The sequence below is a fragment of the Dama dama genome, chromosome 14 (assembly GCF_033118175.1).
Source record: "Dama dama isolate Ldn47 chromosome 14, ASM3311817v1, whole genome shotgun sequence".
NCBI classification, from domain to species: Eukaryota; Metazoa; Chordata; class Mammalia; order Artiodactyla; family Cervidae; genus Dama; species Dama dama.
The window spans coordinates 62,979,760-63,001,918 of record NC_083694.1 but is presented as its reverse complement, the minus strand read 5'-3'; the positions used below and the strand labels follow the sequence as shown (position 1 = coordinate 63,001,918).

The window sequence follows — 22,159 nt, the reverse complement described above, 5'->3', positions numbered from 1 at the left end:
AAAACTCATCAATTATACTCAGGTTGCTGAGAGTTGCTGGAGAAAATCACCCAGGTAGGCAGCATACAAGCACTACAAATTCATCTTTTGAACCACAACTCATCCTGGTTTGAAACTGTCTCTGTGTCCATAAAAAGTATCCTGTACCTCTCAAACTCCACCAGTTTTCTAAAATCTTACTTACCCTTCTGCCAGTTCCCTCCTCTCATCAAATGACCCGCCTTTTCCTTTGAGAAAATAAAGAGTCCATCAGACAAGAAGTCATCCAACATCCTGCATCTTCACCTACCCCCTTGACCATGACTGTACCTATCAGTGGTCCACTTGGCTCCTATCACACTGAGCCAAAGGTCTTCTGCTCCTTTGGAGGAGAACCACCAATCCTTCTACTTTGCATCCTAACTCCTCTTGCTTTCTCAAAGTACTGGTTTTATAAAGCATCTGTTCTCTCTGGAATATTTTATCTCTTCTATTCTGCTGACTCTCTTCTAGCAGTATTTAAATATTCTTTCCTGTCTCCCACCTTAAAAGAACATGTTCTTTCTCAAGTCCAATAACTAATGATTATTGAGAACTTACTGTGTGAAAGGGATTGCACTAAGTTTTGGACATCTAGTATTTCAATTCTCACATCAACCTCACAAAGCAGATAATTCTATCCCCAGTTATTGACAGTGAAGCACAGAGAAGTTAAGATCACACAAAAAGTACTCGGTGGAGCCCATTTTCCAAGCCAGGCATCAGACTCCAGAGCCTATGCTGTAAACCATGATGTTATGTTTCTTGACAGAAACATACTGTATTCGTTAGCTCCATTTTCTTACCCATCATTTCAGCTTCCTGGCTCCACAACTCCTACAAAACAGTCTATTTTAATGTAGCCTCTTGGTTTAGCCTTTACTTTCAATAACCTTATAAACGGATAGAGCTGACAGCTTCTCCTGCTTAAAACTAACAACTTTTCAGATTTCCAAACATTGCTCATTCTTATTTCTCTTCCTATTTACCTTGACTCTCCTTTCCAGAATCTTTTATAAAAGTTCCCTTCTGTCTTTTAAATATTTATTTATTTGCCTGGGGGCAGGGGAGGGGGGCGGTGGTGGTGGTGGTCTTCTTGCAGCATATGGGATCTAGTTCCCTGACCAGGGATCAAACCCAAGCCCCCTGCATTGGAAACACAGAAATATTAGCTACTGGACCACCAGGGAAGTTCCTCCCTTTTGTCTTTTAAATGCTGTGTTTGCCATAGTTCTTGCCTGTCTGCCTTCTTTACTCAATCTACATGCTCTCTTTAGATGATCTCATTCATTCCAATGGCTTTAGCTGTCATCTGCGTAAGTTTCAAGTGGACAGAACCCTTACTTGGCGCTATTCACACTAACACTGACAGTTGGAAATGCTGAGGGGTAATACCTGGAGACTGACAGGCCACCCAAACAGATCCACACAGGGAGACACTTACTTTCATAAATTCACCATCAACCAATGTCTGGCTCACATACTTGCAAACTCAGAAACTTTTAACTTGACACTGTCAGACTATTTTAAACAACAGAGACAGATGTATTAAGCTGGTGTGCCAAATTGTGAGTTACCAATGAGGACTATAACTGTCTGGTGAATCTGATGTATATGCCAGTGTGATCAGAACATTCTCTTCCCATAAGTAAAATTCATGAGGTTAAAAATTACTGGGAGGCTGTTTAGTGAGCATGGGACCAAAACAAGGAGCACTAATAGTACGATCCAAATATGTAATGACATCATTACATATTTATAAAGATAAACAGTCTACCACCACAGTTGGAACACTGCTCATGACAGACTAGTTATTTAAGCATAGAATGAACACTCTGAACCTTAGATAAAATTTGGCAAAAAAAAAAAAAGAGTCTTCTTTAAAAATGGGCAGTGTATCTGAAGAGACATTTTTCGAAAGACATACAGATGGATACAGATGGTCAACAGGTAAATGAAAACTACTCAACATCATTAATCATCAGGGAAACACAAATCACACCCACAATGAGTTATCCCTTCACACCTGTCAGAACGGCTATGATCAAAAAGACAAAGAAAGAAAGTGTTGGTGAGGATATGGAGAAAAGGGAACCTTTCTGCACTATTGGTGAGAATATAACTTGGTGCAATCACTATGGAAAACAATGTGAAGGTTCCTCAAAAAATTAAAAACAGAACTACCATATGATCCAGCAATGCCACTTCTGGGTATTTATTGAAAGAAAACAAAAACACTAACATGGAAAGATACATGAACTGCCAAGTTCAGTGCAGCCTTATTTACAGTAGCCAAGACATGGAAGCAATCGAAGTGTCCATTTATGGATGAATGGAAAAAGAAAATATGACATGCATACACATACACAGAGAGAGAGAGAGAAAGGACTATTCAGTTCAGTTCAGTTCAGTCGCTCAGTCATGTCCAACTCCTTGCAACCCCATGAATCGCAGCACGCCAGGCCTCCCGGTCTGTCACCAACTCCCGGAGATTACTCAAACTCATGTCCATCGAGTTGGTGATGCCATCCAGCCATCTCATCCTCTGTCGTCCCCTTCTCCTCCTGCCCCGAATCCCTCCCAGCATCAGGGTCTTTTCCAATGAGTCAGTTCTTCACATCAGGTGGCCAAAGTATTGGAGTTTCAGCTTCAGCATCAGTCCTTCCAATGAACACCCAGGACTGATCTCCTTTAGGATGGACTGGGTGGATCTCCTTGCAGTCCAAGGGACTCTCAAGAGTCTTCTCCAACACCACAGTTCAAAAGCATCAATTCTTCGGCACTCAGCTTTCTTCACAGTCCAACTCTCACATCCATACGTGACTACTGGAAAAACCATAGCCTTGACTAGGCGGACCTTTGTTGGCAAAGTAATGTCTCTGCTTTTTAATATGCTATCTAGGTTGGTCATAACTTTTCTTCCAAGGACTATTACTTGGTCATAAAAAAGGAAATCTTGCCATTTGCAACCAAATGAATGGACCTTGACAGGTTTATGCTAAGTGAAATCAGACAAATACTATATGCTCTCACTGATATGTGGAGTCTAAAAAATTTTTTTTAAAACACTGATACAGAGAACAGATTGGTGGTTGTCAGGGGCAGGGGGTAGGCAAAATGAGAGAAGGGGGTCAAAAGGTACAAACATGCAGTTATAAAATAAGTAAGTCATGGGGCTGTAATGTACAACATGGTGACTACAGTCAATACTGTATTCTATATGTGAAAGTTGCTAAGAGAGTAAATCTTAAAAGTTCTCATCAGAGGAAGAAGCATTTTGTAACATGTATGGTCACAAATACTGACTTATCATGGTGATCATATCATGACACAAACAAAGATCAAATCACCATACTGTGCAACTGAAATTAATATCATGTCAATTATACCACAATTTTTTTAAGAAAAAGAACTTGGTTGTACAATGTCTAAGTCTGTTTCTGTGACTTTTTCATTGTTGACCTCGACACTTCTGGTTGAGACTTGATTTTGGACAAGTTAATGTATAAGGAGCTTATAAGCAAGACGCCCATCCTGAGAGTAACAGTGTCTCTTAAAGCTAACTTTACATATCTTTTCTCTTTAATCATATGCCAATTTCATATTTTAATCTACATAAGGCAATATTTCCCTTTTCTCCATGTTTTAAAGGCCAAGTCCACTCTTTTGGTCTTTATTAATAACTCTGAAATCCATAGCCTTTTTCCTATGCCCAAGTCACCTCAATTTTCCTCCCTGAATTGCTATGATGGCCTGAGATTTTCTCTCTCAGCTCTCAGGATTGGCTTGTTCCAATCTATCCAAAAGATAAGGATTTAAAATGAAAACCCGAACATGGCACTTTTCACTTATAATCCTTCCAGGCTCCTGAAAGCTTTACTATTTTTGTTAAACTGCTTTTACTCATGCACTTTCTCCAGGTAACACTTCTAGAAAACCTTTGCTAACCACCAACCTCTTGAATACGGTATCAGGGACACTGCTCTCAGCTCACACAATTCCCTATGCTTATTTTTCCACTATAAAATCTTTCACAGTTTATAATATTGTTATTTCGCTAGCCCTTCTCCATAAAGACTGTTAACGTCTTGTAAGTTATGCCTCATCTTTGAATCAAAGGCACCTAGCATGGTCCTTGACAAATAGTAACTTTATTACCTCTAATTATAGGTAAGCAGAGTCATAAAGCTCCCTAAGAATGGTTATTGTTTGACCAAAGACAAACTATAAATAAAACCAAATTCTGATTTACTATCAATCAATTAAAGGGCTGTTTCTCAACTTAATATAAAAAAAAAAAAAAAAAAAAAACTTTCATCCTGCAGGAGTCAAAGATGATGTTTTAAAATAGAAACATCTCCAGCAAATTTAACATACCCGATATATCAAGATTCAGTCCCTATACTTCAAGACAAAGTTTTCACTGTGCAAACTATCTCCGTAGCCTCAGAAAACAACCAGTTATGTGGGATCTATACACTCAGGTTAAAATAGTCTTATCATCCTAGGAAACAAAGTTATTGTCTAACCAAAATCTCTCACTCTTAAATTTTAGTTCATTTCCTTTAGATTTCTGTTGGACTTAGATCCTTTTCCTCATGAAAACCCTTCTTCCTGTAGGATCTGCCAAAGGCAAAGGGAGACTCATAGCTTCTTGGCTCCTTTTTTTTAAATATGTTGAAACTGAAAACATTCAATTTGAAGTTTAGTTCATGTAAATTTGTATAGGTTTTCAAGGTCTCAATGTGCAATATTTTGTTTGTAAAAATCTTTCTATTTTTTTGTTCAGAAAAAAATTCTAAAAGAATATTTTCATTACAAAAGTCTTAGAGTGTGTGTTTTTTTTTTTTTTTTTAACACCATGTAGGTCCTGCAGAACCATACAAAGTCATTGAGAGTTCAAAACTTTTATTACTATGAAACACAAGTGCAGAGATATGTAATGCTGTTAATTCTCCCAATGAATCAAGTCCTTGCCACGTTGAGTCTCTTTGCAGTCCATTATCATTCATTATATTACGATCACTAAAACCATCGACTTAGGTAATAATCTAGCAATGCACTGGTTTTTATAGGTAAAGAAACAGAAGTCTGGCAAGGTTAAATGATTTGCTTAAATGACAAGAATAAGGAAGAGAACACAAATCTTCACTTCCAAATTGAAGACTCTACTACATTGCATTTGCATTTTGTAAGATGCTGGGTGAATTATTTATCAAAACTAGTTTCAATTTTAGCTTCAAGAACAAAACAATCTTTCCAGGAGTTGGAAAAGGCAATGTAATTCCAAACATTTCCAATTCCTCTTCACTTTTAAATTCTCTCCAAACAGGCTTTCATTTCCAACATTTCTTGGTGAGATATCAATAATATCCACATTGCTAAACAGATTAGCCAATCCTCAGGCCTCTTATTAACTAACCAATTACTGTTTCTTCCTTGAAAAGCTTTCCACTCTTGACTTGTAGTTATACTCTTCTCTCTCTTTCTTCAGTTTCTTGGGCTGCTTTGTTCTTTTATTCTTGTCTCTGACTGCTCAACGTTGGAGTATTCCAGAACTGGGTCCTCAGACCTTCATTGATTCTTCATCTAATAGGTCCTTCAGTGGTCCCACTTAGCCTCACCCTGATTATCATCTTATACACACCTTCTGATCCCAAATTTATGTTTCTGACCCAGACCTCTCCCCTGAATTATAATCTTATGTAACCAAGTGCCTTTGTACCATCTCCACTTGGATAACAAAGGCATCTCCAACTTAACCAAATAGCCAAAAATAAAGACCTCAGTCTCCCAATGTTCCTCAAACCTGCTCATGCTTCCTCCTCTCATCTCAGTAAATCACTACACTACGCTTCCACTCACTCAGGCCAAATCTTCAGAATCTGTCTTGTCTTCTATCAGTTTTCTCTCACATCTAGTTCATCACTAAATCCTTTTGGTCTCATATCCAAAATATACATAGAATCCAACTATTTCTCAAAATTTTCACAGCTACCAACTTCACCCAAGATATATAACCCTCTTTTGCACCTCGCTCTGATGACTGGGGGGACTGTGCCAAGGGGTCCCACAAGATACCTTCTATATTAAGGCCACTCTTTCAAGACCAGGAGACATAATTGATATACTTTACATATAGAAACAAACACAAAGAGTTAGGCAAAAGCAGGAGACAAATGAACACCTTCCAAACATGGGAATAAGATAGAAACCCCAGAAAAGAACTCAACAAAACAGTGACAGCAATTTACCAGGTAAATAGTTACAAGTCATAAATAAGTTTAATGATCTTGGAAGAAGAATGGATGAACTCAGTGAGCTTCATCTCATTGAGATGAAGAGAAAATATTAAAAAGAACCAGTCAAAACTGAAGAAACAATGAAATGAAAAATACACTAAAAGAAATCAACAGTAGAATGGAGGATACAGAAAACAGATCAGTGATCTGGAAGACAGAGTAGTGGAAATCTCCCAATCCCAACAGCGAAAAGAAAGAGCATAATAAAAAGATATAGATTAGGATACCTCTAAGACAACAGCAAGCATAGTAACATTTACACTACAGGAGTTCCAGAAGGAGGAAGAGAAAGAAAGGATACGAAACCAATTTGAAGAAATAATGACTAAAAACTTATCTAACTCGGCAAAGGAAACAGACATCTAAGTCCAGGAAACACCAAGGGTCCCAAACAAGATGAACCCAGAGGGACCCTACAAGGATATATTACACTTAAAATGCCAAATGTTAAAAAAAAAAAAAAAAAAGAGAGAGAATCTTAAAAGCAGCAAGAGATAAACACCTAGCTACATACATGGGAACCCTGTAAGACCATCAGTTAATTTTCAGCAGAAACTGTACAAGCCAGAAGAAACTGGCACTATATATATATATATATATATATATATATATATATATATATATACACACACACACACACTGTAGAAAAACAGCTTACAATCAAGAATACTGTACCTGGCAAGGTTATTATTCATAATTGAGGAAATATAAAGAGTTTCCAGAAAAGCAAAAGCTAAAAGGAGTTCATTCCCACTAAACTGGCCTTAAAAAAAGTATTAAAGGGACTTCTTTAACTAGAAAAGACAAAAACCAAACCAAGCAAAATAAAACAAATTATTAAAGGAAGAAAATCACTGATAAAAACAAACATATAGCAAAGGTTCAACCATCTATGGAGAAGGCAATGGCACCCCACTCCAGTACTCTTGCCTGGAAAATCCCATGAACGGAGAAGCCTGGTAGGCTGCAGTCCATGGGGTCGCACAGAGTCAGACACGACTGAGCGACTTCACTTTCACTTTTCACTTTCATGCATTGGAGAAGGAAATGGCAACCCACTCCAGTGTTCTTGCCTGGAGAATCCCAGGGATGGGGGAGCCTGGTGGGCTGCTGTCTATGGGGTCGCACAGAGTCAGACACGACTGAAGCGACTTAGCAGCAGCAGCAGCAACCATCTATAAAACCAGCATGAAGGTCAAAAGACAAAATAAAAATCACTGATATTTAAAATAATCAGTTAAGCAATACACAGCATAAAAATATATGAATATGACATCAAATTATAAAATGTTGAGAATGGACAAATATTAGTGATTTCAGAATGCTCTTGAACTTAAGTGACTAACTGCTTGTTATATTTACATAGGTTGTTACATACAAACTTCATGGTAACCACAAACACAAAACTGATACTAGATACACAAAAAATACAAGAAATACAAACACATACACAGACAAAAAAAAGGTCATCAAATCACAAGGGAAGAGGACAAGAGAAGGAAGGAACAGAGGACAACTAAGAAAAAAACCAGAAAACAACTAACAAAATGGCAGTAAGTACAACCTATGACTAATTACTCTAAATGTAAATTGACTAAGTGCTCCAATCAAAAGACATCGGGTGGCTGAATGGATTTTTTAATAGTCTGTATCTACACTGCCAGCAAAAGACTCACTTCAGTTGTAAAAACATAGATTAAAAGTGAAGGAATGAAACAAAGATATTCCATACAAACAAACAAAATGAATTGTTGGAGTAGCAATAAGAATATCAGACAAAACAGGCTTTAAAACAAAGAAGAATGTTACATAATTATAAAGGGAACAATCCAATAAAAGGATAATGCTTGTAATATGCACCCAACACAGACAAACCTAAATATAAAACATTAACAGACATAAAGGGACAAATTGAGAGTAATACAATAATAACTATTTGCATCTATTTGCACATACTATTTGCATCAGTAACTAGCTCATCCAAACAGAAAATCAGTAAGAAAAAGTTGGCCTTAAATGACACAGTAGACCAGATGGACATAACAGACTATTATAGAACATTCCATCCCCAAACAGCAAAATACACATTCTTTTCAAGTACACATGGAACATTCTCCAGAGGTTAGGGGTGGGACTGAAAGTCCCAACCCTCTAATCACAGGGATGAGTCTCCTGGCAATGAGCCCTCATTCTTCAGTGAAGTCCAAAAGTCACCTCATTAACATGACAGAAGATACCTTTATGGTTCTCATCAATTAGGAAATTTCAAGAGTTTTAAGAGCTGCATGCTAGAAAAGGTGACAAAGATAAGATATTTATTTCATATTACAAATCACAGTATCACCTATGTCCACACAGGAAATTGCCCACAAATAATTATAGACGTATTATTCATACTAGCCAAAATGTGGAAACAACTCAAATATCCATTATAGATTAAAAGATAAATAAACTATGGTATATCTATAAAATGGATTATTATTTGGCCATAAAAATGAGTTACTGATATATGCTGTGATGTGGATAAATCTTAAAAACATCATGCTAAAGTGAAAGAAGTCAGTCAAAAAAAGATAATATATGATTCCATCCATATGAAAGTCTAGAATAGGAAAATCCACAGAGACAAAAAGTAAATTAGTAGCTGCTTAGGCTTGGGAGGAGGATAATATGGGGAGGGGGTGGAGGTAAGAGGACAGATAAATAAAAAGGCACAGGGTGTCTCTTTAAAGTGAGGAAGATGTTCCAAACTTGACTGAGGTATGGTTGCATATGTCTATATCACTGCTGACAGTGACTGCAGTCATGAAATTAAAGACGCTTGATCCTTGGAAGGAAAGCTATGACAAACCTAGACAGCATATTAAAGAGCAGAGACATCACTTTGCTGACAAAGGTCCATATAGTCAAAACTACAGTTTTTCCAGTAGTCATGAATGTAAGAGTTGGGACCAGAAAGAAGGTTGAGAACAAAAGAACTGATGCTTTTGAATTGTGGTGCTAGAGAAGACTCCTGAGATTTCCCTGCACTACAAGAACTTCAAACCAGTCAATCCTAAAGGAAATCAACCCTGAGTATTCATAGGAAGGACGTATTTTGAAGCTCAAGCTTCATGTTGGCCACTTGATGCGAAGAGCCAACTCATTGGAAAACACCCTGATGCTGGGAAGGATTGAAGGCAAAAGGAGAAGGGGGCACTAGAGGATGAGATGGTTAGATAGCATCACTAAATCAATGGACATAAATTTGAGCAAACTCTGGGAGATAGTGAAGGACAGGAAAACCTGCCATGCTTAAGTTCATGAGGTCACAAAGAGCTGGACATAACCTAGTGACTGAACAACAATAACAATCTCTGAATATACTATAAATCACAGAATTATATGTTTTAAATGAGTGATTATATAGTAAGGTCAACAAAGCTATTAAAAATTAATACATTAAATGTGATCATGAAAGTGGAAAACCCATCTTAAGCAGAGGTAGCATCAAAAAGTTGTCTTGACTTGCCATGACTCTGGCGCTCTGTGGTACTTCCTCCTACCATGGTTACTCCTACTAATGCATGCTGTTACTCCTCTAACACTAGCTTCCTACATTTTTCTGAGTGATTTTATTACCGCCTTGTCAACTTGTTGACTTATCTCTTGTACGTCTATGTGAAAGTGTTAGTCACTCAGTCATTCCGACTCTTTGCAACCCCACGGACTATGGCCTACCAGGCTCCTCTCAGTTCATGGGATTTCCCAGGCAAGAATACTGGAGTGGGTTGCCATTCCCTTCTCCAGAGGATCTTCCCAACCCAGGGACCGAAATTGGGTCGCCTGCATTGCAGGCAGATTCTTTACTGTCTGAGCCACCTACACATCCATGTATTTTCATTTTTACCCCCACCTCAAAACACACAGCTTGCCCCCATTATTATGCAGAGGTCCAAAGCAATCATCTGTGAAGGCCTTAAGTTCTCTGTCAAATGCCTGAGACTATATCCCAAATCTTATTCATTACTTCATCTAGCTAAATTCAACCGCAGCACTTTGAAAAGCTATAAGTTATTAGTATAACTATATTAAATTACACACATCATTTATTTGCTTGTCGGTTATATCAGGGACTGTGAAAAACTACCATGTGTAAAATAGTCGTAAAATGTCACTGTTGGAAGTGACCTTAGAGATGCTCAAATCCAATTCTGCCGTTTTATAACTGAGATAATGGATACAAAAATGTAGACAGACTTTTCCAACGTCACTCAGTAAGCCAGTAAATCTCCATTCAAGGCCCTTTCTGTCCACTGGTGATTCCAAGTTGATAACCAACGAGAAGTACAAGGGAGTCAAAAACTCTTAACTACTGTACACACACACAAACAGAAAATGACATGCAGAGATAATATTACAATCCATTATTGTGAGTTAGTAAACTAAAGGTTATTAGTATGTTTTAATTTCTATTCTCGTCTTTAAGTTCAAACACACTTTTCTTTGAATCACAATGAAACCAGAACAGCTTTTGCTGAATTATACATACAATTAATTTTATGGAGCCAATTTAAGTTAATTATTTTCTCTTATTATTTAGTTCAAAGTAACTAATTTATTAGTCATTTTTTATCAATATACTAAGTTTCCCCTACTTTGAATCATGATTGCCAAAATAAAGGAAAGTCAACTACAACAAATTTTCCTATTTGGTAACAATTGGAAGGGAACACACCACAATACAATTTATTCCAATAATTTTGTTCATATCGTATCAAAATAAATATCATGATGATCTAGTTTCCATTTATGACTTGAGGCAATTTTTTGAGTTCTGTTTATAGCAGCATCATTTCATAAGAGCTTTTTGGAGGAAAGCAAACTATGGTGTCACAGAAAAGAATTTTTACTTTACATTTTTGCCAACCTTAGATTCATTCCTATAGAAGAAACATATTTAGCATATTCCAAGCTAACAAAGTCTTGGTCTGCATCACAATTGGTATCTTGACATTTAATAAATTAAAACATTGTAACATATGAGGTGTCTCACTGAGACAGCTAACACAGTAAATGATCATTCTTTATTCAAATATTAAAATTTTTATTTTTAATAACATAGAAATTACTAAGGTTATATGCATAGCACAGAACAGGTTATTATTTTCATCATTTGAAGAACAAACAAAATCCCTCTAAACTCCTCTAAACTCCTCCCCCTGCCAATTCTTTAACAGCTGAAACCTGCCACATTTAAAACCAAGCAATAAATTGAACTATCATATGCTTGTCAAAAGCACAAGGAAAGAATCTGAGATTCTCAATATCAAGTTTTCATTGTGAAGTGACTGTGTCAAAGTCTTCTGGTGAAAAGAGAATTTCAATAAAAATGTGAGAGAACAGTGGGGGAGAACTTCAAGAAACCACTGCTTTATTTCTTCGACTGGGCAGTGAGTTGTGCTAATGAAACTCAGGTGGATGCTAGACAGCCAGCCCCAGGGCTCCCCAGGCAATGCTACCCTCACATTGACAATGAGAGCTCCTATGAGCCTCACAGAAAGGTGCCACTTTAAAGAGAAACTGAAAAAAGTAAAGAGGATCAAATTACCGCGCAGCAGCTGAAACCCATGGCTTTAGGGCAAAAAATAAAGTGATTGTACTTCAACTACCTTTAAAGAGCACCGCCATACCAAATTACATGCATTTCTACTGGATGAGAGGAGGACACATTTATTACCATCTGTGAGCCGAACTAATGATGATCTGGTGCGAAAATCAGTAGATTCAATTAACAAATGAATGGCTTATTTTCATCTCTTCAGTTTATTAGTAATTGTTGCTTACAAGCCTCCCTGTGTCTCACACAACAGGTTTTTCTCCCCCTAACTTGAGAGTTATCTTGAGAATGCTCTCAAGTTGGGTGTTAAAGCACTGCTGCTGAATACCCAATGTACCGCTCTGCCTTAAACATTTAGTTTCAAAAATTTTTAAGTTAACTGATTTTTATATCATTGCTCTGGTTTTCATAATTCCACACTTTCCAGGTTTGGGTACCACTGTGCAAGCACCCCCAAACAAGCCATCTCCAAGGCTGAGACTTGAGCAGGTATCAGAGAGCAAACCCAGATGTAGGCGAGCAATTCTTTGTTACAACAGTATTCAGCTACACATTTAAAATGGTTCTGAAACTTACTGACACGCAATTCCGTAGCATAAGAAACAACGTAATCATAAGGAATAACAAAGAATAAGTATTTCCCTTACCTGGATCGTGGAAAGGCACCAAAGCAAAGTTGAAAAGAGGTCTCTTAGGTCTTTTCAAAGACGTCTCCAAAATTTTGGAAGCCCCCTCGATCACCTGAACTAGATCATCATACATGGAACCAGTCACATCAAACACAAATGCCAAGGTGGAGGCCCCCTCGGGAATTTCTTCTGCCTCGACCTCGGACTGGGGGATTGCATCCTGCCCTCGGGAAGGATAAAGAAGAGCGAGCAGGAATATGGTGTGGACCATGTCCCAGGAAATCATTTTGTCTTTCTTTCCTTTTTTTCCTTTTTTTCCTGGAGTGCCTAAGCACTCTGCTGAGCCCTCCTCAACAGGCAGCGGGTTTCCTCTCTGGGCAATTTATTCGACTTCAGAAACCTCTTTGAACTTGCAAAAAGTTGGGGGCTGAGAATCAGATGGGGACGAGCACCGAACCCGAAATCCCTGCACGGGGCCGGGCAGCCTTCGTCCGGACGCAGTCTTCTTCGGGACGGCTGAGTGCCCGCGGCCGGGACGGCGTGTGGCTGAGTTCGGGCGGCGCGCCCGGCCCATGCCCCGGGGACCGCTCCCAGCCAGCGGCGCCGCGCCGAGTCCACTGCCCTCGCCGCCGCCGCTCTCCGCCCGGACCAGCCGCCGCGGCTCCCAACTTTCCACTGCGCGCCGCCCGCCCGTGAGCGGGCCGGGGAGGGGAAGACGGGCTCGGCCTCGCCTCCTGATTGGTCGAGGGCCTCCTGATTGGCTCCCGGGCCCCGCCTCCTGGAGGGCAACTTCTCCCCACCGAGTCCCGGGTCAATTGAGTACCAGGGAAGCGCTCCCGGGGTCCCCTCCGCGCCCACCCGCGCGGCGCCTCCCCCAAAACCCCGGGGTAAACAATGGCTTGCAAGAATGTGTGGCGAGGTCCCGAACCGAGGGACACTGCGCTATCCCAGTGCACAAAGGGGATTACCTTTTTTTTGTTGTTGTCCTGCGATGCAAAACGCTGCTTCAGACACCTCGTTCATAATACACCCCCCACCCCCCCGCCGCCCCCAAGAAGCCAAGACCACGACCCGCCCCCAACCCCCCCTTGCTCAGCCCAGCTTCCTGTCCTCAGCCCTCAACCCAGCCGGGAGGGGGAGCTGGAGAGGTCCTCCCGGCTGGGCTGCAGCCACTTTACCATTCTGATCTCCTCGGGGACGGTGGGGCTTTGGTGGGGAGGGAGAGAGGAGAGAGCTGGACGGGCCAGAAACGGGAGGACAGGGAAAAGGGTTGTTGAGGGAAACCAGAGAGAGACAGCGGGGCCTGGGTAGTCACTGAGCGTAAGTGGGGAAAGATGGTAGGAGTCAAAGCAGTTGGGTGTGAGTACAGGATGGAGGATGGAGTGCGGGATGGAGGATGGAGTGCGGGATGGAGGATGGAGTACAGGATGGAGGATGGAGTACGGGATGGAGGATGGAGTACGGGATGGAGGATGGAGTACGGGATGGAGGATGGGGTACGGGATGGAGGCTCAGTGCGCCGGAGGAGAGGGAGAGCGGCAAAGGAAGTGGGGGAGGGGAGACCGTCTGAAGGAGAAAATTGATTTTTTGTTAAATTTCCCTGTCAAGATTCATGCTTGCCGAGCAACATAAATCCTCCCCTCAGCTTCGTGAGGCGGAGTAATATCCTCATTTCATATTTCCTCCCATAGAACACCCGTGTGCCCAGCCTCAGCCAAAGACCCATTACAAAGGTGTTCCCCTCTGTGGCATTTTCTTGCTGATAAGTAAGGAAACCTCGCCCGAAAAACAGTACAGCGTTTTTCCGTCTTGTCATTATTACATACATTCTGGTACCAGTAATAGAGATAACAAGGTGGACAAAGAAAGTCAACCATAAGCTGAGGGTTCTTTGCCTCTTTTTAATAAAAATGTATTCATATCCTGCCAAAGGAGCTGCTCTCCGGATCCTGGCATGTAAAGAGGGGCCAGCAGGCATCTTGATCCAGTTGGAATGTGTGTTAGACCACCCATCCAACACAGAGGCAGCCTCCGGAAGAGCCGGGTCCCCTGAGCCTCTTAGACTTTAATCTGCAACTGTCTTCCCTTTCAGACCCAGCGACTCTGGAACCTGAGTTTATGATACCTATAAGTCATGTCATTTAAAGGAAGCAGCCTAGCCATTTGGGCTGAGTGAGAATATGAGAAGAAAGGGGGAAAGTATTTCCTCTCTAAGTAGTATTTAGAAAATGCTATTTGAGTAACCTACTCCTTTGTTTATCTTAAAGGGATTGCATTCTAAGTCCTGAGACTTCACCGAGACCTGAGCTGATCCAGGTGTTCAAGGGTGGTGGTAGAGCTTGCTGTTAAGACTTCTGGGTCAGATAATCTGAGTGCAATGCCCAGCTGTGACCCTTAATTACGGCGTATCTTCAGAAGTTACCTACCTCTTCATGCCTTCGTTGATTCAGCTGTAAATGGAAATAATAGTGGAACAGACCTAATAAGGATTCAGTGATCTATCTTGGTAATTGTTTCATGTACACTTGAAAAAAAATGTTGTTTGGTGGGAATTCTCCATAAATGTCAATTAGTTTGATAGTGTTGTTCGAATCTTCAGTATTCTTACTGATTTCTGCCTTCCTAACAGAACAATCAGAATCAAAATCTGACTTAATTATGGATTTGTCAATTTCTTCTTGTCCTTTTATGAGATTTTGCTTCATGCATTTTGAAGCCTGTAATCCATAAACACTTAGGATTATTATGTCAGCTTAATTAATTGATATTTTTATCATTGTGAAGTTACATTCATTATCCCTGGTAATAGTATTTACTGTGGAATATGCTTTGTCTAATATTAATATAGCACTCCAGTTTTGATTAGTGTTTTAGCATGATATATAACTTCCCATCCTATCGCTTTTAACTTATTTGTGTATATTAAAATGTGTTTCCTGTAGTCACCTTAACATTGGGTCTCACTTTTTTTATGCAAACAATCTCAGCCTTTTATTGAGCTCTTTAGACTATTTCCATACAGTATGTTATGGATATGGTTGGGTTGAAATCTATCATCTTGCTATTTGTTTTTTATATGTTCTTCTGTTCTTTGTTTCTTTTTTCCCGTTTTTCTGCATTCTTTTGGGTTGATTGAATGTTTTTTATGCTTCCATTTTATCTCTATTGCTAGCTTATTAGCTATAACTATTTTATTTTAGTGGTTGCTATAGTGTTTATCCTGGAGGAGGACTTGGCAACCCACTCCAGTATTCTTGCCTGGAGAACCCCATGGACAGAGGAGCCTGGAGGGCTACAGTCCGTGGGGCCGCAGAGTCAGACAGGACTGAGTGACTAAGCACATAGTGTTTATAACAGGGCTTCCCCAATGACTCAGTAGTAAAGAATCTGCCTGCAAAGCAGAAGACATGGGTTCAATTCCATGGATTGGGAAGATCCCCTGGAGAAGGAAATGGCAACCCACTCCAGTATTCTTGCCTGGAAATTCCCATGGACAAAGAAGCCTGATGGTGGGAAATCCCATGGACAGAGGAGTGGGGGGCTACAGTCCATGGAATCGCAAAAGAATTGGGCAGGACTGAGCAACTAAATAACAGCAATGTTTAAATTATACATCACCATCTTCCTTCAAGTAATGCTATACCACTTCACATACAGTAAGAGAATCTCAGAATAATATACTCCCATTAATTTCCTTTCAATCTTTTTTGCTGTTTTCATCCATTTTATTTTACAATATTTTAAACCCCACGCTATATTAATGTAATTTTTAAAGTAGTCAATTATCTTTTTAAAAGATTTAATTAATTTAAAAATGAATATATTTACTCATGTAGTTGCCATTTCTGGTGCTGTTCATTTCTTTGTGTAAATCCAGGTTTTCATCTGATGTCATTTTCCTTCCCCATGAAGGATTTGCTTTACTGTTTCCTGTAGTGCAGTTCTGCTGGTGATGAATTCTTTCACTGTTGTGGGTTCAAAAAATTCTTTGTTTCATCTTTGTTTTTGATAGTTTGGGGGTTTTGTTTCATTTAGGTCCGTGGGTTGTTTTTACTTATTTAGCTGGATAGAGGATTCGAGGTTGGCAGGTTTTTGTTTTCCTTTTAGTACCTTAAAGAGGTTATTCCACTGTCGTCTTTCTCGCGCTGTTTCCAGTGAGAAATTTCTGTCATATATATTTTGTCCTTTTATATGAAACAATTAACATATATGAGGCCATGGAATTGTTACCTAGTTCACTGATGGTCTCTTCAATTTTTTAAATTACTATTTTCTTTTCTTGTTATGTTTCAATTTTTGATAGTTTTCAAGCTCTTTCTCAAAGTTCACTAATCTATTTTTCTCTACTGTTTGTTCTGCCAGTTGTCTCATCCAGTGTACCTTACAGCTCAGATGCTGCAGTTTTTATTTCTGAAAGCTCTCTTTGGATCCTATATATATATATATATATATATATATATATATATATGTCTTCCATGTCTCATTTTAAGTGTGTGAATATCTGGAATACAGTTTTAGTAACTTTTTATGTCCTTGACTGGTAATTCTAATATCCGTATCAGCTCTACATCAGTTTCAATTCACCAGTGTTTCTCCTTAGTATAGGTTGTATTTTCTTGATACCTTTCAGGTCTCCTATTTTCTGATTGAATGTCAGACATATGAATTTTACCTTTATATTATAAATTTATACTAGACATTTTTGTATTTTTATAAATATTCTTGAACTCTATTCTGGGACAGACTAAAGTTATTTGGAAAGAGTTTGATCCTTTTGCGACTCACTTTTTGACTTTGTCATGTCAGACCAAAGCACTATTCAGTGGAGAATGAATTATTCCGCACTGCTGAGGAAAGACTCTTCTGAATACTCTCCCCAGCGCGCTTTGCAGCATGAGGTTTCCTAGTCTGGCAGGTGGGGACGGAGCCCTCCGCATCCCTGTGTGAGTGCGGGCACAGTCACCTTTGCTCTTGCCGGTGGTTTTCCCTCACATGCACATTGCTGGTCAGCACTCAGCTGAATGTACAAGGAGGACTCTCCTCCCCGCTCCATCTTGATTCCACCTCCACACACCATGGCCTGGAAACTCTCTGAAGATGGTGAACTGGGACAGTTATAGGATTTATCTCCCATCTCTCTGGGATCATTGTCCTTCTTTGCCTGGGAGCAAAATGAGAAATATGCTTATGATGCCCTTAGCCCAATGCCTGGCAATGCAGCAAGTACTCAATAAAGTTTAGTAGTATTATTACCATTATATTTATTTGAAGTTACAGCATTGCAAGCTTGAAGCTATGTGTATATGCATTGGGGACACAATGCTTTGGAAGGGACGGATAACTAAGGAGGCATTTTTACTTGTTTATTTATAGACGGTCTTTTGTAGCTTCACTAGCATTCTGAAATTGAAGTGGGTGGTAACACTTAAGAACAGGTGTAAGGTTTACAAGGTACCATGATGGGGAAAACAGGTGATAAAGAAATGGGATGTTTAATGTAAATACACATTAACTTCCATAACCCCAGTGCATCTCTCCACTCTACTCTCGTATAATTGATGACTATGATTTGCAACACTGGGGAGACATACATGGTTCTCCCACTGCTTTTCAATAAAATTTGAACTCTTTTTTCAAATGCAGATCTCTAGGGACCAAGTAGCCCTGTACGAAAATGTTATTTACACTTTAAAATAAATGACTCTCCGAAAGTAGATGTTGGCAGGCAGTCAGCTAAGCATACCGGGAATATAAAATGAGAGAAAGTGATTGGGTCAGGAAGAGGACACGGCCCAGGATGGAAGAAGGAAGGGTGGGGCAAAACAGACGGCGATGCTTAAGTCAGAGTATTGCCCAGAAATAACAATATATATTTCTGGGAAATAACAGTATTTCTCAGAAATAACAATAATAACAAATAGTAATATATAGCCTTTTTTCACACTTGTGTTATTAAAAACATTCTCTGTAAGGCTGAAGGAACACTAGTCTATGAATCTAGTGACTTCAACCACTAATTGTTTTCAGTTCTGTCACTCAAAAGCAGGTCATACTAAACAATTTCTAAAATTTGTTCCAGCTGTAACATTCTCTGTTGGTCTTAGCTGAAGTTCCCAGAAAGCAGAGCCTGAAATAAAGGTCTGGGATGTGATGGCAGGGTGCAGGCATGAAGGGTAGAGGCAATGACGCAGCAGAGAAGGAGAGCCAGTGGAAAAGTACACTCTCAAGTCGGCCTCTGCTTTAAGCTACTGGCTACTGGGGCCATAGGACAGACTGAAAACCCTTATGTTAGCCCCTCAACATTGTGAAGGAGCAAGGGAAGTGAAGGAAGTAAAAGAGGAAATTAGCTAGCCATCAGCAAGCAACCATCCTCATTGGTCAAAGACTGATCCCATCAGGCCAAAAACCCCACAATCTGGGGTCCTACAAGTATGTGTGCTGATCTGAGTTCCTTGGCATCCTGCTCCAAGGCATCAATAGGAAACCCCAGGACAGAGACAAGAGAGGCACAGGAGACGCCTGAGGCAAGAGGCTATCAGGTTACACCTGCATGAAGTTGGTTGGAGCTTGTGTTATATCCTGAAGGCATGAAAAGACACTGCTGCTGCTGCTGCTGCTGCTAAGTCGCTTCAGTCGTGTCTGACTCTGTGCGACCCCATAGACGGCAGCCCACCAGGCTCCCCCGTCCCTGGGACTCTCCAGGCAAGAACACTGGAGTGGGTTGCCATTTCCTTCTCCAATGCATGAAAGTGAAAAGTGAAAGTGAAGTCACTCAGTCGTGTCCGACTCTTAGCGACCCCATGGACTGCAGCCCACCAGGCTCCTCCGTCCATGGGATTTTCCAGGCAAGAGTACTGGGGTGGGTTGCCATGAAAAGACACTGAAGGAATTCAAACTAAAGAGCAAAAAGATTAGTTATACTTCAGCAAAATCAGACAATGAGCGAATAATGGGATAAGGAAAGTAAACTTGGGAAAAAGACAAAAATAGGACTAGGCTGAAGTAATAATATTAACATCCTTCATCTAACAAAACTGAGACTCGGCCAGTTTCTGCAATTTGCCTTAAGGTCATGGTTAGTGAGGAGCGGAACCAGGATTTGGATGCAGGCAAGCTGATTCCCAAGCTCCTGCCCTTCACCGCTTTGCACTGCTGCCATGAGGCTCCAAATTATGAACTGGTATAACAGCAATGGATAAGACAAGGGGAAATTGTTAATACATTAGGAGTCTGAGATTAACATATACACACTGCTATGTATAAAATATATCTACTATTGTGGGAAAGATTCCCTCAGAAGAAATAGAGTAGCCCTCATAGTCAACTAAAGAGTCTGAAATGCAGTACTTAGGTGCAGTCTCAAAAATGCGAGAATCTCACTTCATTTCCAAGGCAAGCCATTCAACATCACAGTAATCCAAGTCTATGCCCCCATCACTTATGCCAAAAAAGATAAAGTTGACTAGTTCTATGAAGACCTACAACACCTTCTAGAACTGACATCAAAAAAGAAAAAAAAGATGTCCTTTTCTTCATAGGGGATTGAAATGTAAAACTAGGAAGTCAAGGGATGCCTGGAGTAACAGCTAAGTTTGGCCTTGGAGTACAAAATGAAGCAGGGCAAAAGCTATAGGGGTTTCGTCAAGAGAACATGCTGGTCATAGCAACCCCCCTCTTCCAACAACCCAAGGGACGACTCTACACATAGACATCACCAGATGGTCAATACTGAAATAAGATTGAATATTTGTCTAGTCAGCAAAGACAAGACCGAGAGCTGACTGTGGCCCAGTTCATGAGCTCCATATTGAAAAATTCAGGCTTAAAGTGCAAAAAGTAGGAAAAACTACTAGACCATTCAGGTATGACCTAAATCAATTCCCTTATACAGTGGAGATGATGAATAAATTTGGGGAATTATATCTGGTAGACAGAGTGCCTGAAGAACTATAGACAGAGGTTCATAACATTGTATAGGAGGCAGTGACCAAAATCACCCTAAAGAAGAAGAAATCCAAGAAGGCAAAGTGGTTGTCTGAGGAGGCTTTACAAACAGCAGAAGAAAGAAGAGAAGCAAAAGGCAAAGGACCAAGGGAAAGATATACCCAACTGAATACAGAGTTCCAGAGAATAGCAAGGAGAGTTAAGAAGACCTTCTTAAATGAACAATGCAAAGAAATACAGGAAAGCAACAGAATGGGAAATACTAGAGATTTCTTCAAGAAAACTAGAGATATGAAGGAAGCATTTCATGTAAGGATGGACACAATAAGGGACAGAAATGGTAGGGACCTAACTGAAGCAGAAGAGATTAAGAAGAGGTGGCAAGAATACACAAGAATTATACAAGAAAGGTCTAAATGACCCAGATAACCACAACGGTGTGGTCACTCACCTAGAGCTGGATATCCTGGAATGTGAAGTCAAGTGGGCTTTAGGAAGAATTACTACAAACATAGCTAGTGGAAGGAATGGAATTCCAGCTGAGCTATTTCAAATTATAAAAGATGATGCTGTTAAAGTGCTGTACTCAATATGCCAGCAAATTTGGAAAACCCAGCAGTGGCCATAGGACTGGAAAAGGTCAGTTTTCATCCAAATCCCAAAGATAGGCAATGCCAAAGAATGTTCAAATTACCAAATAATCACACTCATTTCACATGCTAGCAAGATTATGCTCAAAATCCTTCAAGCTAGGATTCAGCAGTACATGAACCTAGAAATTCCCAGATGTACAAGCTAGGTTTCAAAGTGGCAGAGGAACCATATGTCAAATTGCCAACATTTGTTGGATCCTGGAGAAAGCAAGGGAATTCCTAAAAACATCTGCTTCATTGACTACACTAAAGATTTTGACTGTATAGATCATAACAAACTGTGGAAAATTCTTAAAAAGATAACAGTACAAGACCACCTTACCTATCTCCTGAGAAACCTATATGTGGGCCAAGAAGCAATAGAACCAGAACAACAAACTGGCTCCAAATCGGGAAAGGAGTACTACAAGACTATATATTATCACCCTGCTTATTTAAATTCTGTGCAGAGTACATCATGGAAATGCCAGGCTGGATGAATCACAAGCTGGAATCAAGATTGCTGGGAGAAATATCAACAACCTCAGATATGGAGATGATACCACTCTAATGGCAGAAAGTGAAGAGGAACTAAAGAGCCTCTTGATGAGGGTGAAAGAGAGCGAAAAAGCTGGCTTGAAACTCAACATTCAAAAAACGAAGATCATGGCACCCAGTCCTACCATTTCATGGCAAATAGAAGGGGGAAAGTGGAAGAAGTGACAGATTTTATATTCTTGAACTCCAAAATCACTATGGACATTGACTGCAACCATGAAACAAAGATATTTGCTCCTTGGGAGGAAAGCTATGACAAAACTGGACAGCATATTAAAAAGCAGAGACATCACTTCTGACAAAGGTCCATATAGTCAAAACTATGGTTTTCCAGTAGTTGTTTACAGATGTGATAGTTGGACCATAAAAAAGGCTGAGTGCCAAAGAATTGATGCTTTTGAACTGTGGTGTTGGAGAAACCTCGTGAGAGTCCCTTGGACTGCAAGAACTTCAAACCAGTCAATCTAAAGGAAATCA

The 22,159-nt window shown here is 40.0% G+C and overlaps 1 protein-coding gene across 3 annotated transcripts in view; it reads right to left on the bottom strand.

Moving 5' to 3' along the window:
- HMCN1 (hemicentin 1) overlaps nt 1–13,012 on the bottom strand; it is a 525,163-nt gene extending 512,151 nt beyond the window's left edge. The window contains exon 1 of one of the 3 annotated variants that reach the window (XM_061160939.1): nt 12,567–13,012. In XM_061160939.1, coding sequence (XP_061016922.1) covers nt 12,567–12,834 — 268 coding nt within the window. In that variant the 5' untranslated portion in view covers nt 12,835–13,012. The remainder of the gene's footprint in view (nt 1–12,566) is intronic. The other 2 variants (XM_061160937.1, XM_061160938.1) reach the window with 2 other exon arrangements.
- Nucleotides 13,013–22,159: the final 9,147 nt, after the last annotated feature.